At 38.0% G+C, this 27763-nt stretch overlaps 1 protein-coding gene across 2 annotated transcripts in view; it reads right to left on the reverse strand.

Annotated features, from left to right (window-relative positions):
* The window catches only part of phf24 (PHD finger protein 24), a 30137-nt gene extending 14762 nt beyond the window's left edge, over nucleotides 1-15375 (reverse strand). For both annotated transcript variants that reach the window (XM_068335053.1, XM_068335052.1), the window contains exons 1-3: nucleotides 15010-15375; nucleotides 4873-5300; nucleotides 2607-2792 (exon numbers count right to left, since the gene is read on the reverse strand). In XM_068335053.1, coding sequence (XP_068191154.1) covers nucleotides 2607-2792; nucleotides 4873-5298 — 612 coding nt within the window. In that variant the 5' untranslated portion in view covers nucleotides 5299-5300; nucleotides 15010-15375. The remainder of the gene's footprint in view (nucleotides 1-2606; nucleotides 2793-4872; nucleotides 5301-15009) is intronic.
* Nucleotides 15376-27763: the final 12388 nt, after the last annotated feature.

The following is a 27763-nucleotide window of genomic DNA, read 5'->3' on the forward strand; positions in this document are numbered from 1 at the left end:
CCCGCTCTCATCTTGGCTGTTCTTCTGGTGAACTAATTTCTGATTCTATCCAACACGGTCACTCTTACAGACAACTTCAACATCATTTCCACCACCTCCAGCAAAGCATCCTTTCTTTTTTCAGCAACACTTCTAATCCGTACATCATGGCTGGCTTCACCACTGTCTTATAAACCTTGACATTCATTCTAGCAGAGACTTTCTGTCACATAACACACCTGACACTTTCCTCCACCCGTTCCAGCCTGCTTGGATCTGTGTCTTCACCTCCTTCACCTCCTTACTGATTGTTGTTCTGAACTGTGGACCCCAGGTATTCAAAGTTCTCCACCTTCGCTTTTTCTTCTCCCTGTAGCCTCACTCTTCCTTCTCCATTTCTCTCATTTATGCATAAATATTATGTTTTCCTTTGCATAATCTTCATTCTTCTCCTCCCAAACAAATGCTGTCACCTTTTTAAATGTTCCTCCACCTGCTCCCTATTTTCACTGCAGATCACAATGCCATCTGTGAATATTATGGTCCATAGGGACCATCTAACTTCATCTGTCAGCCTATCCATCACCAATACAAACATGAAGGGGGTCAGAGCTGATCCCTGATCAGTCCAACCTCTATCTTGAACTCCTCTGTCACACCTGCAGCACACCTCCTGTACTATTCTACCATACTTCTCTGCCACTCTTGCTTCACGTCAATAACACGTGTAGCTTTAAATGCCCCTTTTACCAAGCGCTCATCAATTTGTCCAGAACTGTCATCACAAGACCAAGCATAAGTCATGACGTTACTCCTGTTCCATACCCCCCGTTGCGTAGGATTGGCTGCCACTGAGCCATTCACCCAAAAGTCTGCTTTGAAGGACTGATTGAAAATCCACTTTCAAGCAACTTGGTCCATCTGCCAGCAAATGTGTCCAGTGCCTGTGTGAAATTAAATGTCAGATGCAACAGAACGAGGGGATTTGTAACAGCTGAATGATGTGTGCTGACAAATAAGCTTAGAATTCAAAATTTAACGAACATCTCTCACCCTCTCCCTATGTTGGAATTGTCTTTTTTTCACCCATATTGAAAAAGCCTGCTGAAGAAAAAGAAACTCATGGCCTCCCCCCAGATTGTGCAAGAACATCACCCTGGCAAGCAATTTCACTTCCCAAGTCTGCAGAAAAACAGCAAAGCCCCTACTCCACTCTGAAGGGTTCTCCAGCAAAAGCACTCTTCAGCTGTTTGTGCCTCGATTAAAACAGACTGCATTAGGCCTCTAACGGGGCGATGCTCACCAGAGAGTCATCAGCTTTGTCAATGGTCTGGAATTCCTGATGAGAAGCTGAGTATTTGTTTGTTGCAATAAAGATAGCAGGCATCACAGTTGTACAGCGCAAAAGCTCCACATGGAACGTGGACAGAAAATCTGCAGTAACAGATGAATACTAGAGGGCAAAAACCTCTGAGCCCTCAGCTCACAGTGCTGAAAATCCACTCAATTTGTGACTTTCTAAAAAAAAAGCAATGATCCACATTTGAACAATATCAGAGAAAAATAATTCCCTTTGAAAGTAACACAAATGTTCTTCGGTAAAATCTACAGTTTTGAGCACACTGTAATAATTACTATTATATTAACAAGCTGTAACGAATTGACTTACAGGCAGATCATTTGCCATGGTAACTATCAGTGATAGCTTCAGCTAATTAGTGTTAACTGTCTAACACTGAGCAGTAGCGGTGCCTTGTTTGTGATTTCAGCTCCACCTCTGTGTTTTCTTGCTGTGACTTTGGGTGTCTGCCATGAAAATTTGGTGTATGGTTATTATCCTCCTCTCATGTTACTGTCTTTATATTCTTGCTTAGCCAGATTATTTTTTCTGTGAAATAATAAACTCCATCTCACATCACATTATCATGTTTGTTCAAGAAAAAAGGACTGGACTTTCTCTAACAAGCAACTCAGCAAACAAGCCGTGTGAATCTGCCAGGGAAACTTTCAATAAACCAATGCGTAAATTCTTTGAAGGTCCGAATTTGATTTATGACCTCTCATTAAAGATATATTGCCTTATCAATGGCTTAACTGGGGCTTTATCTGAATTAATGAGAGTATTTTATGAAATACTGTACTGTGTAATTGTATTGTGCATTCTTGGAAAGAAACAATCATGACATTGGTAGTTATAATCCTAAATATGTATTTTCGTGAAATTACTGACTACCCTAGAAAATTATTTTTTAATGTCCAAATCAACTATTTTTGAAAGAAAAAATCAGTGCCATATTCTTAATTTCTCTGTTTCCAACCACCACAGCTTTGTTACGTTAGGTTGATGCAATAAACATATCTGTAGCATTTAAGTGTGACAAAGCTAAATTATTGCATGGAATCACCCAGAAAGCAAATATAAATTCACCTGCTTTCTGGATGATTCCATGGAAGAAAAAGGATAATTCAAAATAAATTCTTAATATCAATATTGAGTAAACATGACAACACATATTCCTGCAAACCTACAGTGTGCATGTTCTTTTCGGAATGGATTTACATTTGTTAAGCCTACATATATTTTTTTATTCAGTCATAAATTGTTGAAGTGGAACGAGCAGACTTACACAATAATAGCAGCTCCAGCCGACAACATCGTGGGCTGCATCTCGCATCTCCTGCAGGGCCTCAGCACGTAAGTAGCCTAGCTCCCTCAGGCAGCCATCATGGAACACTCGAGTGCAAATCCTACAGGGGTACAGGTCATCGGCCGTCCACACCTCACACACGTCGCACATCTCATCACTTGGTGGCTGAGAGAAGATTAAGATTGCATTATTTATAGTCTTATTTGAGTTTGCAATTATTACATTGAGCAGATAAAAGAACTTTCATGTCCATCAAAGCTGGAGTAGACAGGTGACGGGGAAATATTACATGTCAGTCATTACGTCAGTCGTATGAGTGTGGTATTGTGGGGTGGCTGTTTTATACATATCAGTGGTTCATTGTTGTGTTCTTTGCTTAGCTGTACATCATAAAAAATAATATTTATTCCTTGTCACTTATTGTTTCCCTGACTTCTATGTATACTCTTTTACAACCAAAATACATTCAGCTGTCACATCAAAAAAAAAAAAGACAATTTTTAGATGTGACAGTTTCAATGTTTCAATGTTGCAGCAGTGTAAAAGCTGCAGACACATAACATATGCTATCTTTGCAAATTACTTCAGTCAGAGTTCATCTTATAATCATAACCCAATTCATGTGAATCCATCTACAGTATGTGGGCAAAGCATCATAGCCAAAGCCAAAATAAAATCTTGGAGTATACTGTGTAGCGAAGGTCATTAACTTCTAGAATGGAGTAACAGGAAAAAGACGAGGAAAAAGACGAGAGCAATCATTGTACTGTATAAAACAATCTGACTCATTAACATTCCGAGGGTTGGGATTACAATTATTCACAATAATTTCCTTTGAAGTCTGTCTCTTGAAAGCAAAACTCCATTCTCTAGCAATTCTAGACTTTGACTCAGGCAAAAATTTTAAAAATTCTAAAAAATAAAAAAAATATCCTGGTTGATGTTAGGAGTTCAAGGTAAGTAATTACTCAGCACTACTCAACACAGTGATTTCTGCAAACACACAATGCATCAGTGAGTATTTATTGTTGGATTAATTGTGTATGCAGATTACTAAAGTGGTCCCAAAACTGATTCCTGAAGCATTCCATACTGAATGTACCCAAAATAAAGTACTTACTTATTAACATCATGCAAAACAGACAAACAGCCATTTTTGGGTTAGCAAAACTAACCCATAATATATTTTTTTTTGTTGTGGTATGGAGATTTCCATTAAGTGTCTGAGAGTCTAAGTGCATATATGCAGATAGACGCTGCTATTTCTGAACCTCTCGGGAAAATGTAACCGCGACGGTAGTGCGACTGTGAGACAATGTTTATTCTTTACAAAATAGAAACCCTGATGGTGTCAGTGCTCCTGTTCACTCCCACCCCTGTCATCAGTGTGGCCCTGGATATGGCCACCTCTCCGAGCCAGCCGAAGCAGCCCGCCCACAGGTTCCATGCTGTGAAGAGTCCTTGTACACAACAACACATCTCACGGCAAGTGAGGAGATAAAGAGGCTTGAAAAAAGTACTTCAAAATGTACTTTTTCACCTTCAACAAGGGTGTTTAGATAAAGCTGAACACTCCCTTTTCAACCTGGCTGCAACGCTTTATCATAATGTCTAACCTGAGAGGAAAAGAGCTGATCTGCGGCTGTTGCCATGGAGATTGTTGACATATCTGAGGCACTCTTTATTCTAAAATGTGAGTATTTATAACGTTAATGTGTTCCAGGACCACCCGCGAAAAACAAATATCGGCAATATAGCCACCTAATATTGGTTTTATTATTTATGTATAATTTAAACATTTACGAACGCTATCTAAGGTGCTATTAAACCACCTTATATCTGTGTTTTCTTTTCCAACACTCTTATAGACTGTTTAAAATGCTTTTGTAAACTTTTAGGAGGAACTTAGTCTCGGAAGGCAATGCACAGACAGATGCTCTCAGCCAATAGCATGCGCCTACAGTCTTACGTGACTACAGCTCATGGGAGACACTTGCTCCTCACCTCTTGCTCTTTCCCTTGTCCGTCGATGACATGAAACTGACATTTCATTGAGGACAATATATAATACATATGTGTGTGTGTGTGTGTGTAAAACATATGTATATATATATATATATATATATATATATATATATATATAATTTTAAAAATCTGCGATGTAGTGAAGCCGCGCATCTTGACGCACGAATAAGCGAGGGACTACTGTATTGGGTTCATTAGCAAAAACTCCATTGTTTCATACCTGCTCTTTCTTGTCCAGCTCCACCTCTATAGGCTGATCATCATCGGCTTCCCTTTTGGGCCGCACGTAAGCTGGTGGCGTGAGTTGATGGCTCTTGTCGAGATCTTCAGGCTCCACTCCTTTCCCATCTCGTAATCTGGACCAAGCCTCTTGGTTGACTTTACACTCAACCCTGGATGACGCCGAGGCCTGTTGCGAGGTTGATGCACATGCACTATTGTTTGTCTCTTCTTTCTTCTCCTCCTCTGTGGTCTTTTCATCAGCATTGGCTGATGGTTTGGTGGGCCCATTGCCTTCCTCTGCCTCACTGTCTGCCTGTTTGGCCGGGGGGTGACGGTCTTTAATGCCCGCCTGGAAGGCAGACACAACAGCAGTGCATTTCTGCACCTTCTCCACCTGCTGTTTCTTTGACATTAGCACTCCCATGGCTGCAGACATCGAAATGGAAAGAAGAAGAAAATATTTACGCTAGTAAGCTGCATTAAAAATTCCCCAGGCCAGAGGCAGCACACTTATTGAAGATGTCTTAGAAAATGTATTTTTCAATTTTGACCAATTCACCGATTCCATATATTTTTGACCAAGTAAGCAATTAAAGTAATTCAAAACCATCCCTGAGTATTATGTTTATGAGATATATACCAAAAGTAAGCCACTCTGATACATCAGTGTGGATGTGGTTTGAAAAGTTTTAAATGGTAGTGCTGAAAACAAAGGCAAACAAAAACCTATGATTCAACTGTGATTCAGAAATCACTCGATTGTGATTAATACTTGAAAATTGCATATTTTGTCATTTGAGCTCTGCCCTCTCAAACCAATGAGACAAGCATAGAAGAAAACCATGACAGCAGAACTCTCAGGAAAGGACAGTTGATCCATTCATTCATTCATTCATTGCCTACCGCTTGTCCCACTTATGGCGGGTCGCGCGAATTGCTGGAGTCTAACCCAGCTGACTTGCGGTCCAACATGAAAGTATTGTCAGCCTATGAAAGCATCTCTTTGCGTATTACTTTTATGGTTACTTCCTTTGTAAGATCTAATTGAATTGTTAAGTCCTTTCAGCACACCCAGATCTCTTTCTATCAGCAGCAATATTCCTGAAGTTCCTCTCCTGATGCTCTTCTGTTCCTGTTCCAAAAGTGAGTTGAAGCATTTCTCTGGAAAGTCTAGGTGGAGACTATAAAAACAAAACGGAGGAAGAAAGTCCCAGGACAGTCAGTACAAAAAAACAATTATTTGCATTTTTTTTTTTTAATGTACACCAGGTCGAAAACTCCTAAATAACACCTTAGAGCCCATGCAATGATGGATACTAACACAGTAAATTATATGCTTCCTTCATATCCAAAGTTTCATTTTCAGTCCATCACGAAGAAAAGGATACTTTACAAATCAATGTTTGTCAATAAGCTTTTCTCTTACAGTATGTGCCAGTGAATTCCAATGACTCACTATATGATAGATTTAAATGCCACTAAATTGCTGCTCATCAAACAACAACACTACAAACAAAGAACTTCAAGCTTTTGAAGGACTAAATGGTTTTGCATCCCCATCTTCCTGATGTATTGATCATAATTTAGTACTAATGGATTTTTAGTCCTAATGTACTGTTTAGCCTATATATAAATTGTGTATCTCTGTTAACTGTTCAAATTACAGCGCACATGCACAGACACACACAAACACACACACATACACACACACGAACACATACACACACAGTTGTCATTACAACTGGATGTTTGCACTTCTAAATGTGTCACTAATTGGTTTCATATCTCTGTGTGTACGCTTTCAAGAATATGGCAAACATGCCCTCAGCGGGAATATGAATATTTAATTCCTATGTTTTATGATGATTATCTATGAAGCAAGGTTTTTATTAAGGACAGCACTGCTAAATATTGGTAAACTCCAAAGTTACTTAATGCAAGAGGCCCCAGACACATGGAATCATAGCTGTATGTCCCCAGTCATTAGTAATTCAAAAATAAGGTTTAGTTCCAGCCTTCATTCTCATCCAAGGTAGCTGAATGGAATTTTGATTTGTGTTACTTAACAGTGCTCACAAAAGACCAGCAGAGTGTCTTCAGAGGAACAATGCCCCAGTTACTTTTGGAAGGCTACACTCTGATGAGTTTTATTTGCAACTAATTTTTCGTCATGGGAATAGTGACACATCCATTGCATATCATTAAATCATCAGTACTTTGGAGAGCAGAGACAATACATCATTCACTTACGTTATATGTGGTACTGCCAGCATTTCAAGGAACCCATGTTTCCTCATGTATAGACATATCTGACTAGTCTAGTCCAGATTCAGAAAATCTAATAAACTGTTTTTTCATGCTGAAAAAGTTATTTGGATTTCCCCAACTAAATTTTATAAAATGGCCATAGATTTCTTCTGGCATGACCTTGTTTCCAAAGGTCAACTTTGTTGACCTGCATTACAGCAGAAAGCATCACCTGCTTCCTACCACGCAAATTACCATCAATGATTATGTCAAGAGGCCAGATTTTGCTCAGATACTGGAGAATCCCTCAAGAGTAAGCATTTGCTGCGTGTGCATATAAAATGTATGCCTCATTTTAATTCCACAGTAGAGTACTCATACGCAGCATCAATCACTACAACTTGCTGAGCTCAGCTGCTGTGGATATCTGATAACATCTCTCCTCTATTCTGGCTGTTAAGCAAATGAAATGACTCAAGGTAAGATGGGTTATATTGATCTCATTGGATAAAAATAACTTCACTCGTGCTTCATATTTTCAGGGTTTTTTGTTGTTGTTATTTTATAGCCTTTAAAGTCTTGATTGGTCAGTTTTTTTATTATGTGTTTTTTTATGAGATATGTTAAATCTATGAGCAACTCCCCACTAAAACATGCTATTTGCGATCATATATCATTAAATATGGTGCATTGTACATTGAGCTTTGAAAAAAAAATGTAAAAATTGACTTACTTCTCATTTTGCACTTAAGTGAGACACAACCATTAATGCTGTTATTGAGAAAATGGCATCTATAATGGATTCAAGTTGATTACATGGTACTTATGGGACACATGTCTTGACTCTAAAATGCAACCTCATCCATCCATGGCCCTCATAAGTGCTTGTGTGAAATTCTATCCCATTTATCTGAAGTAAAATGTGGCTCATTCTCACTCTCCTCCACCCAAGCTCTAATAATCTACCAAGCCTTATGACGTTAGGTTGCTGATGTACTCATGCTTCATATATGGAAGATATAACAGGAACCCACATACTTCAGTACACGTAATCTCTGACTTGGGACAGGATCGAAAAAGATGAAAAAAGGCATAAGTTAAAACAAAATAACACTACAAAGCTCCTTAATTTTATTGTTTTAGTTTTTTGTTTGATTGTTTTCTGCAGTGAACATCCATTTGGAGCCTCTTTAGAATAAGGTAAAATATAATGTTGGTTAGAGCATAGTATTCTTGCATCATAAATTTATTTATAATAAAAACTATTTCTATATTTTGGGTATACCATGTGACCACAATGAATAAACAATGAATGAATTACAATACAAGTTACACTCTAAAAAGCAAACAGGTTTGTTAAAATGTTCCAGTGATTTGGTGACTGTATTTTTTGACAATGCCTCTGAATAGGGAAAGCGGCTCCGAGTTAAACAAAACACAAAGTGTTAGTGTGACAGTGTCCAATGTTCAATTCAATATTTTCTCAATTTATTGCAATTCTAAATACAATAAGAACCTTAACAATAAAGTGAAATGCAGACTGACCGTTCAATGTTTAGTGAAACATTCTGCAATGTGATGACACGAAAATCTATTAAATATCTAGTTTTATTTATAAATTTTATTTTGCTTGTTGCTGTTCCCTTTCATTTCTTTTCGATTAGATGCCAGTAATCAAACATATGTCAGAGCATCTCCAAGATTGTTCCTCAAGGAAATATTGATGTCTATAAAACATTTATTGATAACCCATCAAGTACTCCACCTGTCTGGATCAAAGTGGTACAGTGGAAATGACTGATATGGAGTGAAATGACAAGCAAGAATGAGCTTGAATGCTGTTTTAACCTGGCAGTGGCTCAGTGGTAGAGCCACTGTTCATAAGCTCGGCAATTCGATTCCCGCTCCCGCCTGAAAAAACACCCGGCGTGTGAACTGACGGTGGGAGGTGTAAGCTCACCTCTGGAGCCTTTGAGCAAGGCTCCGTCCCCCTTTACAAGTTGCTCATTTGGGGTACCCCACGAAGGGTCTGCCCACCACTCTACCTCCCCCTGCATGCCTACAAGCCCCCTTGTGTGTGTGTGTGTGTGTGTGTGTGTGCGTGCGTGCGTGTGTGTGTGTGCGTACGCTATAAAGGCCTGTACAAAATAACACGTATGCATGTTTTTCAAGTATTTACTAACTACTGTTGAGTGTGCTCGTAAATTCCCGTACGGGATCAGATCAGTTTATAAAATTAAAAGTAAAAAAAATGAAAAATAAATAAAAATCTCTTAGCAGAAGGTTTCATACATTTAATATCTTCACTGCAAAATAACACAGGTTATGTAGCCATCACAATACAGGTTGCAATTATCATTATTATGGCCTTTATAGCTGGCCTTTCCATTCTGGCTCAGTAGAGTGCTGGCACACAGATATGTCTAAAGGAAAAGACTCAAACTAATAGTTGCCACAGTTGGATACTAGACTGTGCAGTGCAGATAATGGACCATACAATTTTAAATGAGATGATCAACAATAAACAAATTATGCTTTAATAGCCGGAAAAGTGAACAGGCTTCAGAAACAGCAGTGTGGGGGATCAGTAACAATAACAATAAACTAAGTGCTATTACAAGCCTGAATGTCTACAGTATATTAGATCAATGCCAGCAACAAACAACACAAATTTCAATAGTATGTTAAAAAAAAAAAAAACTTTTCTCAAAATGTGAAAATAAAATCTAATTTCTTAAATATAGAACATAAAAAATGCTAAATATAGATCAACAAAGCAAAAAAAACAACAATGGTTTTCATTCTTCAAATAGAGCAGGAAGTAAAGGCACTGCTGCTGAGGACATATCTGAGCTCACAGTCGACCTTGTCACTTCCAGGTTAAATTAAGAATTTTAAATAAGGCTGTTGTGTTCTTTTTCTCTCTGCACAAGTTGATTCTGACACAAATGGGTCAGTCCTTGGCTTTGATACTTCAGCTTATTAGATAGCATTAAGTAACATGCCACTTGGGTGCCTTTGCAAGTCTGAGATCCAACAGCTTTTGACCGAAAGCCTGTCAAATTGCTCAACCTGTTTTCTGCCTGACTGACAGCAATGTTTGTGCAGCTCAACCAAAGCGTGAACTTCATGCTCTTGTGAGACACTGCTGATGTATTTGTTTTTCATCCATAAATGCACATTAGTGAGTATATTCAGCTAAGTTGTGTCATTTTGCATGAATCCATGTTGATGTAACAGCTCAGAAGACCTTGAGTCTTAGTTTCATGAGTTCGGTTATCATTACTAATTATAAAAGACGTAATTATGAATTATTATAAATATGAAAAAATTTAGTATGAAACTGCAAAATACTGAGTCCAAACTTCTGCTAAGGCAGCTCAGTTTCCCCTCAATTTTATTGCACCAGAATTCAACAATCCAAAACTAGTGCAATCTTCATAAAATGACTCTTTGATTTGACCATGAATAGTTTAACCATCTATTCCCTTGTAGATGAAATGATTACAATTGTCCCGTCTACAGCGGCTTAGCCACCATGTGGGTCACGGGTCTGCTGAAGCCTATCCCGACTGGCTATGGGTGAGAGACACATGGGGTACACCCCAGATGAGACGCCAGAGACACGAGATGGAAGGAAAGTCTTGGATCTGCCGCTTCATCCAGCTCCGCTCCAAACTGTGTTGGATTCTTTCCTGGCACGTGCTCACCTTTTCCAAGTTTCACTGTAGTCAGTCAAGTAGGTTTTATTTTGTGTCTGTGTGTGTGTGTGTGTGTGTGTGTGTGTGTGTGTGTGTGTGTGTGTGTGTGTGTGTGTGTGTGTGTGTGTGTGTGTGTGTGTGTGTGTGTGTGTCTGTAATCAGACACACCTGTAAAAACATTGTCTCTTTGGTGGAGTAAATAAATTGTACATTACTGATCTTGTTATTGATATTGTTCTGTGACTTTGAGGGATGATGTTGTTTTGGCTGACTGATCTGATATACACATTAGCTTAACAAGGACTGGACAAAAGAGAGAAAAGCTATTCTATCCTCTGATAGAAGTGATAAAATCAATATAGTAATCAATTGGTTTTGTTGAAAGTGTAAACAAGACATGCACATAGAAATTTTACACACCATGTAAATGAGACTTTTTGATTACGTAGGTGTAATCTAGTCCAGTCCCACCCATTTGCTGCACTTTTTCAGCATTAGAGGACTAGCTAGGACCCTTCTTGGATGTCTATATTCTTGAAAAACAAGTTGAACATACATCGGACCACTATCATCTTTCAGCTATTGCAATTAATGCAAAAAAAAAAGAAACAAACAAAGTGCCCAGGTGGCTCACAAGGTGAACCTTGCATCCCATTAGGGTGTCCTATCCAAGGAAGAACTGAACAAGAACTGTCAGAGAAAAGATATTACAACAGAGATGTCTCAAAATTTAAGTGAGTCTATGGTAGATCTATGAATAAATGAGCACTTTATAAATAACAAAAATCAATCCATTAATTTGTAACTGGCATTTAAAAGTTGTCTGAGCATTGCCGAATAAAACTTTCATTTCAATCCCTGTAAGGATGTCACTTGCTTCTATTGTAAAAGTAAGAAACTTACTGTACAATTATACATTTAATATACAGTTCCTTATTTCTCTGTGACCCGCCATAAGCGGAACAAGTGGTGGACGATGAATGAATGAATGATTGTTCCTTAATTTGTGACTTGTATGCTTAAATCCATAAAACCTATTTGATTTAACAAGTCTTTTACCAAGATTCCCAGATTGTAATGATTAATTTCTTGAGCACAAAGTAGTAATACAACAAACAACAAAACCAGACATATGTTGTGGAAAATGGAACACATTTCTTCAATTGCCAAATTTTTTTTTTAAAAAATGATCCCACTGAGACTCAAGAAGAGTCCACATTCACCCTTCACATTACATTTAAAGGCAATAAAATTTGACGAAGATCGGATGAACCGCCTTAGGCTTGACGTTCAACACGAGCAGCTGCATCTCCAGCTCTGCTCTCTTTTCCGAACCCCTCTGAATGATTTAAATGCCCCTGGATAAAAAAAGATCTGGACCAAGAGAAGGAAAATAGGGCCACTCCTTGGGGCAGAACCTGCCATATGTGGCTGAGAAAATGTTATTCTGTCAAGCTGCAACAGACTATTCTCTAAAATAGGAACGCAGATCAGTGAGTTGCTCATTTCCACATTTTGGTTACATTACAAGCTCTACAATACTACTATACACATGCAAATCTCAAATAGAAGTATACAAAGAAGTCGAGCATTGATTTTTCACATTTTCCAAATGTTTTTGTATCCCTTATTCAGTCTGCATTCAGGATAATATTTCATGTCAGCAAGAGGATGATGAGCTCTCATCAAGCTCTGAGGAGCATCTTGGTTTAGTTAAATATTGATAATTTGTGATGCAGGTGGCACTAAAGTGCTCTTAAAACCCTTGTGATATTTTTTTTTTCTGCCACTCCAAGTAATCCTTTTGAAGATAGTTGACAGTCCACTCACTTATTCAACAATACCAGACAATGGCAGACGAGTTTTCTATGAACCTTCTCTCCATATGCACTGTTTTTATGAAGCATCAATTCCACCTGAAGTCATTTTCTAAATGTTACACATCACCGACAAATGAGAAAAAAAAAAAGAGGTTCTAGATCTATTTTTCTCACACAGACTGGCAGCAGGCACTGAGTACAATGATGAAACATACAAAAAATGCATATATATATATACATACATATATATATATATATATATCTAATTAAAGATATAGATCTTTAGTTAGAATTGGATCCATTGACTCACGGGAACAGGAGTATATTAGATGTGAAAAGGAACACCCAACAGTGAAAATTATTATTCAGTCTTTGTTCCACATGGAGGTGTTATTAAGGTCCATGGGAGATCATATAACTGCCATTTCACATTTTATGGGGGGCAAAAAACCTCCCACTGCTGAGAAATATTAGCATTGACGTTCAAACAGTCTGGAGTCGATACTTTTGCTGAGACACATTTTTCCTATGGGCAGCATGGTGGCGCAGTGGTTAGCGCTGTCGCCACACAGCAAGGAGGCTCTGGGTTCGAGTCCTGCTCTGTGTGGAGTTTGCATGTTCTCCAAAGTAAACTAATTCTGAATGTCAAAATTAAAATGGAAAAAGAAAAGCATATAGTTCAATGGCAGCTGTTGTTTCATCCATCATTTATTTGGGACAACATAAAAAAAAATAAGTATTTCAGGAGGAGTTGCATTTTCATGGTTGTCAATTACAGTATTGTACGCACTATAAGGCACACCTTCAATGAATTGCCTATTTCAAAACTTTTTTCAAAAATAAACTTGAAACTTAAATTGTTCTCAAATTCTCAACACATTTTTATCATGCCAACTTTGTTCTGGACCTCTTAGATTGTGGATAATCAAGTTAGGGGAGGAATCAGTCATTTATATTTTTTTCAAAAGGACGGAAATCTGTATGTGGATTTGCTCACATGCGTTGTGTCTAATTCCTTTCCCAAAAGCCTTTTTGGATGTCACTGTTTGTGTGCTGATTAGAATCCCAACCAGCTCTTGCTTTTCAGTCGTTGTTGTTTTGGAGCTAGAGGAGGGGAGGGGGCGGATTTTTTTTTTTTTTTTTTTTGAATGGGAGCTCCACAAAGCATGCCTTTTCATGGGAACCGACCCCCCCCTCCCTCCTCCCTCCCGCCACAAGATCTCACCCACGGACCGGGGATGCAAAGACCTAGAACTAATTACGCTAACGAGTTCTCCCTGATCCACGCAGTGGTGAGTGAGTGGAATCACTAACAGTCATTTAAACCATGCGTGTACATTCAGTTGGACACACAGACATAAATGCATGAGTATGAAAGAAGTGAAAGAAAAATACTGCTATATGCATCTAACCTCTCTCTGCCAATCTCTCTCCCTGTCTCTATTTCTCTCCATCTCTCTTTTTTGTGGTTTCATCGCCTCCTCTATCGCCTGAACACAAACGCATTCTCCACCAAACCAATGGCGCAACAAATACATATGAGTGATTCTAATTCAGCCTTAAAAAAAAAAAAAAAAAAAAAGTGCCTAAATGGAGAAGGAATTTCAATCTCAATGCATCGTTAGTCTGGAGACACCAGGCGCTGCCAGGCAGTGTGCCAGCCCCCAAATACTGTGAGAGAATCTGACAAGAACCACTGAGCAGGCGGCAGTGAAGCAGCTCGGGCTGCAGGGATTCTGCCACGGCTCCGTGGAAAAGGAGAAATGTGCTTGTTTGGTGGATGTATTTGGGTTAAGAGTATAACAACAACTGGATTGAAAGCACAGGCTGGCGGGGGGGGTTTAATGGATAGCAGCACTCCCCTTGTGGGACAGCGCTGGAAGAAGTGTGCAGAGCAGCTGGGGACATTGAGATCCACACAGTGCGTCCAATGCAGCGAGCAGCATCAGTTCACAATTACCCAACCCTGCCATTAGTTGCAGGAGCTCTCACTGGCACAACTTACTGTGTAAGTGGTAGAAGAAGCCTGGAGCTTGAATATATTTTCTAGAATGACGTGTATCCGCCGTTCACCTCCGTAGATCGTTCCAATGCGTTCTCTTTAAAAAAAAAAAAAAAAAAAAAACAACTAAAAGATGAGGGAGGCAGCTAAAGCCATCCAGGTTAGCGACTCGTGTAGTTTGAGAACAACCATCCACACCCATGTGAATGATGACCTGAATATGCATCCCCATACAAGCCATCTGTAATGAGGATTCCCAACACAATCATAATTTGCAACATTAAAAAAAACAAAAAAACACACACACACAGCACAGTTTGTTATATAACGCAAAAGGCAGAACAAGAGGCTACCAGAGGACTCACCGTTAAGACTGAAAGGATCCGATCTGACTTAGTCTCTTTTTTTTTGCGTCTCAAGCCCGGCCGTCCAGCATGGCAAGACTTTGCTCGAATGAAGTAAGTGCTCCTTTACGCGCAGGTCGGCAGCCCCGCAGGGAGATAAATGGCACGGCAGTTTATTAATCCTTCCCCCTTTACGGTCCCACTGAGAAAATTTACAGTCGGAAGCAGCTTTCCATTTGAGAGAAATAGAGACTTCTCCAAGATCGCGGACAGCTCCGGTGCTGAAACCTTTTTTTTTTCCTTTTTTTTGGTTGTTTTTGTCCTCCCCAGCCTCCTCCTTCCTGAGCTACTCCCTCAGCTTTTCAGGAGACACAGCAGCCTGCTGGCAGGAGGACAGCTTGGTGCAGGCTCACTGACGGCCACTGAAGTTACATCAAGCGTTATTAAGCGTCATATTTGAAGCCCCCCCCCCTCCCCATGTGAGGAGGTCGTGATTATTTTTGGATGATAACTTGAAGGCGCGTCAGTGGTTGTCCTGGAACGCCTTGAATAGCTGGATCACCAGGATCCAGTTGATCAAGGCGTTCCATAATAATAGATTGAAGACAAGACGATTCATCTCTAACAAATTGTTTGGGTTCACTCACATTTGACTCACATTATGGCAAAAGTCAGGCATTTGGACATTGGAGACATGAAGTTACGTCGTGCAAGCAAATCAAGATCAGTAAAAAGATGGAAATCTTAAAAATTTGGTAATGTATTTATTTTTAAAATTCTGGTTCTGATTCTCACAAAGATAAACAATTGATAATATATGAGTTTTGAAAATAATGGATACTCTTTCTCCTGCCTGGTCAAGGCCCCACAATTATTTACAGACGCTCTTCGATTAACAAGAAATTGAATAATTATTCATTTGGCCGCATTAATTTGACTTTCATTACAATAGTCCTTCAAAAGTTATTTGATATTAAACAGCATTTTCACGTTGTAGTGGTCAAGCATATTACTTATGTAAGACTGCAAGCAGTTGTTATGTTTTATCACTGAATTTGTTTTTTGATCAGTTTTGGGTTAATCCTGTTATCAAAATGAGGTCAGGAAGTAGTTAAAGTTATATGCTTTTTTACGGTTTATAGTGACATCATTGAGAAAATTGCCTGGTTTATTAAATCCGGAATGGCATCCATGTTATTTATATGGATGTTAAAAGAGGCCATATCTGACATTTGAGAAGTTACATCCATCTGATGTCTGTCATTCCAGTATATTACTGGGATTATATAATCTGTCCATCTGCATTTCAATAAACCACTGATTATTTCAGGGCTCTGTGTCAAATAATTCTATAAGTAACTCAGCCGTGCTTCTCTGTGAAAATGTCTCATCCAAATTATATATCATCTCCCTCCTATTACGAGACTGATTTATTCTGCCTGCAATATCATTTGTTGGCTTTAAATGTTCAGTCATTTAATTAATGTAAAGGTTTTACTGGGATGGCCATGTCACAGTTGTCTATGTAGCTGGGTCACAGGAAAGCTTCTATCTTCTCAAAATAATTTTAATTCCCTTAATTTAAGATGTTTAATACAATTGATTTATTCCAACATCAAGTCTGCACGGTGATCATGATTTGTTAAAAAAAAATAGGATCACTTACGAGAAAAGTAGTAGTCCACCTACTTGTAAGTTTTTATTTTCTTTCTTTTGAAGTTTGGTGCTGTCATTCCTTAAATATCCTCACACACGATATAATACACTGTACTGTAAATTAATTTGTATATGTGGTGTGACAGCTTAAAGCTGAGTCAGTGTCATTACAGCAGTTTGAAAGGCAGGTTCTCCGGTGGCTGTCCAGCAGGATATATGCTTAATGTATGAACGACTGCACGCACCATGTCCCACTATGTTGTTCCACAGCCTGCTGGTTCAAATGGAAATCCATACATTTTTAATGAAGGCCTAAGTGCACATGGGTCCATTGGTCTTGAGGTGCTTGGCCTCTTTTCTCAGAGGGGGTAGAGAATGAAATTGTCGGCTATGGTATGTCACAGGGGTAACCCAACCCCTCACCTAACTACATGTGATGCATTTTTTTTCTGCAGTCACCTCTGAACTACACCATAGGTGTAGGTATGCTGGATTCCCAGCATGCCTTGAGACAGTGTGTTTGAGCGCTGAGTTTGGATGTGTTCAGGATGTTTACCACGATGTTGCTTTTTCACAGTGGTGGTTCAACAAATCTATATTGGAGTGTAAAATCAAAATATAGTATAGTACTTTGTAGCACAAACAGAGATGGACAGTCCACAGTCAATTTTTCTTTTTGTTCGGGCCAAAGGCTGTTTGTTGTCTATGAACATAAAGAAAGTTATTAGGAACCCTATTTAAAAAAAAAAAAAAAAAAAAAAAACATTCAGAAAACAACATCGTCATTGTTTTCGGCCAGAGTTGTGTTTTACCCGTTTACCTGACAAGGTTACAGCAGTTTTCTGAAATATTTCCAATCTGGAATTCACTATATAAATGGCTCCTAACTTAGACAATGTACAGTTTTCTATCTGCATGAGAAAGTGTTGCATTGGTTGATGCAGCACTAGGCTTGTTGTCAAGTTTAATTGAAAAAAAGAATACAGATAGACAGACAGATAGAGAGAGAGAGAGAGAGAGAGAGAGAGAGAGAGAGAGAGAGAGAGAGAGAGAGAGAGAGAGAGAGAGAGAGAGAGAGAGAGAGAGAGAGAGAGAGAGAGAGAGAGAGAGAGAGAGAGAGAGAGCATGGCAATTGGAAGTTAGTGGCTCTGGATAAACTAGATGAATTCAGAATATTCATTTTTGTAAGTTGTACAGCATTCACAAACTGAGAGAAGTCACCAACTCATTTTTTTTACAGTGGATGAAAAGGTCAGCGTCAGATTGAACTGTCTATATGAGACTAGAGTGACTCAGTGATTTTGGGGCAGGTTGTTGTCGGTCCACCAAATCAGAATGCAAAAATTGTAATGGTATGTTCTGCACTATCTTTCCACCTTGTGAGCAAATAAAATACATTTTCATTCACTTTTGATTGGCTGGGCAATGCACAAATTTGAGTGCTATGAGCCATCTTCATCCAAAATTAAAGAAACACAGAATCAAAAGTTGCCTGAGATAAAAAAAAAATAAAAAAATTCTTTAAATTTTCTGACAATTTGATTATCTGTAACATTTTAGCCATCAGGTTTGTTTAGTCTGTAATATTTGAATCAAACTATTTTTGTATTTATTCATTAGAAATACATTCTGGATGGATGTGGAGCAAAGCCATGTTTGGATCCTTTTCAAAAGACAAAAAAGGCTGGCAAAGTAAAAAGTAATGGCTCAATGTTCTCTCTAGAATAATGATCTTAGGATGCCACCATTAACAGTCTATTCATGGTCCACTCACATTCTCACAGTGGCAGGATTCCCACACATCTTAGAACTACACTCATTTCCTTTTTCTTTGTCTTCCTTTTCAGTACTGAATTGCATTCCCTGAGGATTGAGAACGACTTGCTTAATGCCACATGACTGCTGATTTAGAGGTGCTTTTTGAGGATTTGCTACCTGTGCCCCCTGATTCCCCAAGTGTAAAGATAAGCTAATCAGCTGAAGTACCATCACTGTAGCATATCTACAAGATTAATATGAGAGTGGCGTCAATCTTTTCATCTAACTATCTCCATGAAAGTAAATAATCATATTTATCACACTGTTTAATATAATTATAACTAATTAAATAAGGGAAGTTTTGCAGTGGAACAAGTCAAACTGTTTGAACCAATCACATAATGAAGTCACAAGGGAGGTAACGTGATCAGAATCAGCACCTCAGCATTGCTCATTAAAGATATTACCCTTTGTAGGAACACTGATCTGATTGTACAGGAGTCACAGATTCACTTCAATAAGTGCCACTACAGCAGAAATCTGAGGTAGAGACAAGTCCCTTGGGACAGAGCTGTGCTCCAGTTTTGGCATATTTAGGATTAATTTGCAACATGGGATAAATAAGCTCTATTATTGATCTATTCTTAGAGAATATCTGAATATTTAGATATTTACCACAGGTGCCAATACTGCAAAGTCACAAAATGCACAAGAGACCACAACATTTCTAAGGTTTCAATATGCATGTGTCTTTAGACTCATCTGACAGGCACCCTTTCATTAAGTTCAAATTTGCTCTAATATTGTCCTACACACAGTTCTCACATTTTATTCTAACTAAATATAATGTCTTATCCTGTTATCCACTAAAACATTTGTGAAGTACTTCTCCCAAGACCTAGCAGTCCCCCTGAAATTCAGTCAACCCTTATTTATGGTCGGACGCAAAACCACATAAGCAGATTTTAAGGTTACTGCATTTAGATGCTAACTAGTACATCACATTGCACATACTGATACATAACATGGAATTTTCCTCAACAAAAAAAATCCATGCATTATTCCGCAAGAAAATATATATTATTATTTTTAAAGTCCAGTAATCCCATTAAAGAAAGGGGGAAAAAAATCCTAAATCTGTCCCTTTGACCAACCAACCAACCAACCAATCAACCAAGAAACAATCACATATGACATTTGCTATGGAGTACGGTGTTTGTGCATACAGCCTGTTCACATCCTGTATTGTGGTTCCGTTTTATCATAATTCTATCATTCCTTTATGTTAAATGAAAAACTTGGTTTCAGTGTGATGCCTGCCATTGTATCATATTTTCTATCGTGGTACTCAGTCTTCACTTGTTCTCTTGAAACAAACACTTTCACATGATGTGTTAAATGTATTCCTGAAAGGATCAAACACTTGTATTCCTTTTGGTTGGTCACTAAAAGAGAATAAAGAAAGGCAACTATTTTAGTAATCCTTTTCATGCAGTTTTGGACATGCTGTCCTCAATGGTGATCTTCTGCATACATTATATGTTTGCATTGTTATCAATTGAAAATTGTAAAATTATGTGCAGTTTTAGATCATTGTAAAAAGAATAATACGGATACTAAATGTATCATTTAGTATTTGTGTCTAAATGATACAAAACTGCAGTGCATTGTATAAAAGATAGAATTTTAGATAAACCAAAGCTTTACACACATTCTGCATTTATGAGTTATAGTTCAACCGAAGAACAACAAGTCTGAAGATTTGTCCTCGACAGTGCTCATGACAAGAAGGAGTCCACTGCAGGAGCAGATGTCCTGTGTAGTGCACATCACACAGAGGGTAATCACAGTGACTCTCCATGACAGCAGGTTTATTTTTCAAACACAGCTCTACAAACATGACTGAGCCAAAAGTGAATCAAGCCTGTCATCATCAAGAAGAGGAGTCACTCAAGATGAAGCATGCAGGATGAATCCACATGTTGGAATTTTACTCATTACCCAATGAAGGCAACAATAGCAGAACAGAAACACAATTCAGTCATATAAACCTCAACTGAGTATAAGCTGGCAAAGTAGAAGCACTGCTTCAGCTATGTGGGTGCGCTGGAATCCCTGTCCACTAAAACATTCAATTAATGTAATACAAGTCTCGTTGTGACCAGCCAGAACTATGTGTAGTTAAAAAAAGAATTAAAAAAAGAAAAGCAGGAATATCATTAAGTAAAAACACTCTGATTGTTATGACCAATTTGTCATGCCTTTCTTCATTCCACAACATATCGATTTGTTTGAAATCCACTAATACTAATATTTCATTTCATGATTAACTCAATACATTTTTTTAGCAACTGACAACACTTATAAGGAGTCTCATGTATAAAGTTATACAACCTTGGATATAAATTCTGTATATGTTGCTATGAACACATATATTTGTGCTGTTCCTTGAACAGTGATTTTCATGGTTCAATAATTCTACGCATGGCAACTCAAGTCTGTCCTGATGCTTCCTGAAGATTTTTGCAATCACTTTCTTGTCAGGTCAGGTTAGGTTAGGAAAGCGCAATACAAGTACTCTTAATCAGCACTATGGAAAGGGCCAGTAGTCACTGCATGGGTGAAAATACCCTTTGTTCTGTTAATATATATATTTTTTTTTTTTTAGAAAATGGGCTTTGGTGCAGTGTGTCATTTTTCTGAGTCCTGGAGTTCTGAAATAATGGACTGTCACAAACATAGGGCGATTACATTCATCAACAACACTTACAGCAACACTTACTCCTAAAATTGTATTAATGTAAGAAATACAGTTTACAACATACAGGCATCCACACTGATGTTCTCAAAGTCTGTAATGAGCTATAACAATGCTGTTAGAATCGACTGCTGATATGTGACCTTGATGACTATCAGTGTTTTATCAACTTTGGAAGAGTTTATATTTGTACTCCCAACCAGTGACAGTGAGATAAAACTCAGGTCTCTTGGATGAGAGGTAAAATATCTTCAACCCCTAGAAGAGTGGTTGCTTTAGATAGAAACTTTAAACATAACCATGACCTGGCTGAATGACAATCTACACAAGCATCGAATCTTTAACAAGACAAATTTTTTCTACCTACTTGACCTTTGTTTTTTTTGTTCAAGTGCAGAAGCTGTATCTCTTTTATTTCATGTCTTCTGTGATACATCATCAGTTGGTGAGGATGAGAGTTTTACCTTAGCATACAACGTTGCATTGTTCTTTTAAAGAAATGCAATGTATAGTGATTAAGTGCTCATTTATCCATTCCCAGTGAGCTGGAAACAACAACTCATGAATATTACAGTATCACCATGGGGATGGCTCCATTGAACGTCACTATATTTTTTTTTTCTTTAATGTATGACAATAACACACTCATCATCATTGGAAACGGAAGTGCAGATATTGGATTTTGTTAGACTAATCAGGTTCAATTAGTATTTATTTCTATTTCAGAACAGGTAGACCAAACAGGACCAGAACCTACACAACTGATCTGGGATGAAAGCAGATAGGATTGGAACATGAAACAAGATAACCGAGGTTGTACCAAAGACTGTCCCACCTCTCATGAAACCTCAGGACCGGGTTCAGTTTGCATGAAACTGAAATGGATTTTAAAAAAAAGCTCAAGGTTTAAAAGACAACCCTTGTGCCATCACATTCCTGATAGCTAATGCACACAGTCTAGTGCAAAGAGAACAAAGGAGAAGATGAAGGGAGAAAGGCTCTGTCTTGCAGCGTCAATGATACTTGGTGCTTTGTGTGTTTTACATCAGTTTTTTTTTTTTTTGTGAGTAACATAACAGGACTACAACTTACATTTAATTATATAGAACCCTTTGGTTCTTCTTCATGATTCATCTTGTTCCTTGTGCTTTTAGCTGAGTAAGTTTGTTCACTTTAACTAATAAAATAAGACATGAGGCACAATAAAACAATAAGAGGTTTTGTAGATATTGAATGACTTTTGTCAACATTGCAACAGATTTACATTGGTGTTATTAGTATGATGTCAAGTACTGTATGTCTAAAGTTTTACAATGTTAAGAATGAGCTTGGTGGTGAAATCCCTGTGACCTGTGAAAGCGAAGGAAATGGTACAAAATGAATGACTACTACAATGTCGATGGTAAATCTGCAGCAGTTAAAACTGTAAGCTGTATAGGTGTCATATGAGTTATAAGAGATTAACCTTTGCATTTTATCAGCTTAAACTGATATTTATTCATGCCTGAGGAATATGAAAAGAAAAAATACATGTCTATAGGTCATATTTCTTTATTCAGTCCACATAGCTGAAAAAATACCCCCAAAAAAGCAAGATCCAAAGGTCAAACATACTCCATGGCCATAGAGCTTAACAGCTGTGGATGCAAAATTATTTCGGGAAATATATATGACATCTTCTACACAACATTATCTGAACATTTATTCAAAGTTTTATACAAAGATGTTTTCTGCAGGAGTTTAGGATGAGCCAAGGTGAAGTCTGAGTATGAAAACTCTCCTTTGTTTGTTGTTCCAACATGATCAGATTAGCTAGATCATGACTCAGCCTTGTTCGAACACAGTGTGGATGAGGAAAGCAATGAAAGGAGCTTTCAGGCATTTAAATATATTCAGCACTTCACTTGATCAGTGTTTATAGACTATGGTGCTTTTCATGTATTGTAACTTTTGCCTTAAATTATAACTGTCATTATTATTATTATTTTAACCTCCTAATAATAAGGACTATTTATTTTCAATTAAAAAATATGTGGTGTATCTGTACTAACACACAGAATGACAAAAGGCATGGCTTTAGAGGCTGTAGGCTGGAAAAAAAACTGTTGATGCCAATACCAACACTGTTGCCAGGCAACTGATCAGTCTTGCATCTGATTTAGATTCAGCCAAAATCAGCCAAATTTCTCTTCCAATGTTTAGTGTGTTGGAGATTTTTAGAAGGTTCTTAATCAATCTGCCAAAAAACATGCTTTATGCAAGTGAATGCTTATTTTTCAATTGATAACTTGGATATTGTTCATTTTGAAAGTTTTACATTCCACGAAGGGGATGTTTGTAATTACATCCCGTTTCAAAGCGGTGATGTGTTGTAATTGTCAGTGTATCGTGTTTTCCGTCCGTTTGTTCGTCCGTGTATTAGTATGTCCACCAAATATCTTCACAACCGTTGCAGGTAGAAAGATGACACAAAAAGCATTACTCAGGTGGCAAAGGGAATGAAAATAAGATGATGACCTTGACCTGGAGAAAACTATGTCAATGTCAAATTTCAACTTTTGTACACTCAGGAACCGGATTAGATAGAAAAAGGAGGGATAAGGCCATTTTGGGTAAGACCGTCGATTGAACCATAGATCAGAGCTAGTGCTTTGGTCTACCTATGCTTTGATTTACCCTAACCTATGAAAGTAGATCAGGGTAAAATTTTGAATTCAGGGACGTCCTGGGATGTTGCAGTCTCTGACTGCTGTGGTTCTAGTTACATCCTGCTTCAAAGAAGTGATGTATTATAGTTGTCAGCCTTTGTCTCTTCAGCCATCCGTCCGTTAGTTCACCATTTTTGTAACTGTTGCAGATAGAAAGACGAAACAAAAAAAACACATTACTCAGGCGGCAAAGGGGATGAAAATGAGATGAAGACCTTGACCTTGAGAAAACTAAGTCAAGGTCAAATTTTAACTTATGTACACTCAGGAACTGGATAAGAAAGAAAGACAAGGGAGAAGGCCGGTATGAGTAAGACTGTTAATCAAAGCTAGTGCTTTGATCAATGACAGTAGGTCAGAGCACTAGCTTTGATCTCTGACCTATGCAAGTAGGTCAGGGTAAAAGTTTGAGTTCTGGGTGTTGCGGGATCTTGCAGTCTCTGACTTCATTGGTTCTTGTTCTCTTTGAAAGTGTAATGAAAGATAAAAGCTCTTTCAAAATGATAAGCTCATCAGCATTAGCAATGTTGTGATATTAATTGTAAAATTTCCATTTAATACATATCTTTCTATCAGGTGAGAAATTGGTGAACTTTATTCATCATGTACATATAAAATATCTCACATCCCTGAAGATACGGATCCAGAAGGTACATAGAATATTGTGATGTAACAGATTTATGACCTGTTGTTATTATTTAAAAAAAAAACACCTTTTAAAATTAGTTTAAATGATCATTTCTGGTGGAATATTATAAGACATGATGTCAATATTAGCTGTTGAGAAAAGAAGTAACAGTCACACAAACATCAATGTCTATTGGCAATTCTAGATTTTACACAGGATTTTATTAAAAATACTGTGGCAAGGATTTTATGGGTCAAGTGAGATAAGGTAGTGAAACCACATTACTTTTAAAATTCAACTTTTGCTGTACCATGTGGCAGGTATCCTTTTCTGCTTGTCTCCGTGCTGTGACCCACATTTTAGTTTTAATATGGCTAGTGGAATTACTTGTATGTGAAAAAAGTTGCTCAATCTAAGCACACAAACACACACTGACACACGCGCGCACACACACCACACACACACACACACACACACACACACACACACACACACACACACACACACACACACACACACATACAAAGAGTTAAAACCTAGGTTTGTTGTCGTTCATTTTTGAGCATTACAGCATATTTCAGCTATCACAGATTCACAACTTTGTTACCTTATTTCAGTCTGGCATGTCTCAATCCAGTGACGTGCGGTGAGGTTCATGGCTGGTGAGGAAATGATTTCATCATAATTAGATTTACAAACATATGAACCTAAAGTGTAGCTTATTCACCATGTAATTATCAAATGGGAGTGGGTTATTTTTAAAGTCCCAGAGCAGAATTTTTTACACGTATAAACTGTAACACACAAATAAGCACATTGGATTAAAAAAAAAACATTCTGTTGTTACCTACATGTTTGTTTATATGTTACGTTTAAATTAAGTCCATGTGCCGCTCCTTCTGAACAAACGCAGCAAAAAAAAAATAAGTTTAGATATGTAATCCTCCATTTTTATAGTAAGGCAAGGTGAGCGGAAAACAAATGGCTGTAGTTTGCTGTCACCTCTACTGTGGCCGAGGTAGAGGAATCATCGGCTGATACCCTGGGATCACCAGCGCCCCCTACCATGAGGCAGGAGAACTGTGTGCTTCACTTCATGCCTCTTCCCAGTGGTTTCAGGATCACTCAACTCAAGAAAGACGTTACACACATACAGTTGTTGACAAAAAACACTGTACATTATGTACATTATGCCGTGTCTCACCTGCATCCCTGACCGCACGTCACTGTCTCAATCGCATTATTTGTAGGCTCAGCAGGCAGCAGATTTTCAGCAGAAAAACTCATCGGATATATGCCTCAGTCCTTGCACTAAATACCTAAAAAACAACTTTAAGGACTAACTGCTGATCTTATTGGGGTGAAATTACATATATTTTCCCCAGGAGTTGCTGCAGACCAAAAAACAGAGACAGTGTTCTACTTATTCATGTCAAATTATAGCGAACAACAGGGGCATTGTTGGTCAATTTTGCCTTTTAGTTAATATTAATAAAACATGATATATCAGTGCTTATAACCTAATTTTGCCACAGCCAACAGTTAATATAAACTTAAAAAAATTTATATAACTATATTATACATGCAGTATTTCATTTTCTGTTCATTTGTTTGGCAATATTTCTGTTGACATATTGTTGGGACATAATGCGTCAATGTGTCCTATTAAATGTGACACCGGAATTGAACTGGCCTCTAAGAGACAACCCTGGGCATTACCCACAAAACACAGCAGAGCAGAAATTCTGACAATTTCCACAAAGTTTTCACTTTCATTTTTGTGCTGTGTCCAAAATCTAAACAAGCTCTCACCACAGTAGGTGGTTTAACAATGCAGACATCACCAAATGCTTGTTAAAAAAATCGCCTGACTTAGCAACAGTAACAAAGAGTGGCTGATATTTGTGCAATCACTGTGGTCAATCCTGAGACTCCATGTGTGCCAATTCATGCTGCTCATGCATCTGTTTCATCCCATTGCAGAAGCTAAAATGCTTCATAATATATTTATTGTTAATCAAATATAAAATAATTGCATGTAGTACATCGTAACAAGGTTTTTCTTCCCCTTAACAATATTTCTAGCATCCTCTATCTGGAGTAGCTCCTTCCCTGCATGATATCAGAGAATGAAGTGGTAATTGGATTTCCATCCTCACACTGCAATCTGATAGACTGCTGCAAAATGGTAATCCCTTATCTACCTGTCCATCAGTGCAGACCAGTATGACTAAGCAGAGATGAAGAACTCTGTCAAATCTTGAGCAGACCTGGTCTTGTCACATGGTGGAGCTCATTCAACTACATGCGGCTTGCCTCGCAAATCAAGTGCTGTTGGTCCAGATGCGACATGCCATTTCATGCTCCTCGAGCATTTCCATTACATCAAAGCTTCATCCAAACTCTGCCCTTTCTCTTCTTTGTTAAATCAAATCAGGGAATGCACTCTGATAGAGAATTGTTTACCTCTTAATTTAGCAAATTGCCAATCGCATGTTACATTTTATCATTTTAGAAATTGAATTTCAAATGTGCATGTGCATGGTCATTTCCTCATTTCATTGGTTGATTAATGACGAGGAGATGTTTTCTTTTCCTCAGACAATTTGACGTCTTCGTGTGATGATGCATATTTACCACCAGATCTGACAGAGCCCCATTATTCAGCATCACTCTCCGGAGCTGACACAGGGGATCCAGCACTGAGGCATAATGGACCACAAGCATCCATTAAGATCAAAGAAGGCTAGGGCTGAACACAAAGTCTGACAGCTTTAGCTTTTGAGCTTAATTAAAAGTGTCACAGGTTTCTGACTATTTATGGCCTTGATAGAATAATAGGAACATGCTGTAACTTCTGCCAGCACAGAAGACAATTTACCCAATTTATCTCCCACTGTGCAGGGAGAAATATATAATGTCAAATTTTAAGTATATGGGGCTTGAGATTTTCCAAGATAGCAGATTATGAAATAAAATCACAGGCACACTTCATGAAGGATAAATATTGCCTGTCAGCTATTATCACAACACATTTAGAAAAGAAATACAACCTTGTATTTACAAAAGAACTCTGTAGACAGTATTGCAAAGAACAAAAACAACTATCACTACAGACGCAGGTCACACGTTCATGTTGTCTTCAAATTGTAAGAGAAAACTGCTCAATAATAAATTGTAGGGAGACTTTCTGGAATTAACTTGATTGTCTGGCAGTAAAGATCAATATTATAAATAAAAGTACAGAGAGACGTGCAGTACAGTTTT

The sequence above is a fragment of the Antennarius striatus genome, chromosome 15 (assembly GCF_040054535.1).
Source record: "Antennarius striatus isolate MH-2024 chromosome 15, ASM4005453v1, whole genome shotgun sequence".
NCBI lineage: Eukaryota > Metazoa > Chordata > Actinopteri > Lophiiformes > Antennariidae > Antennarius > Antennarius striatus.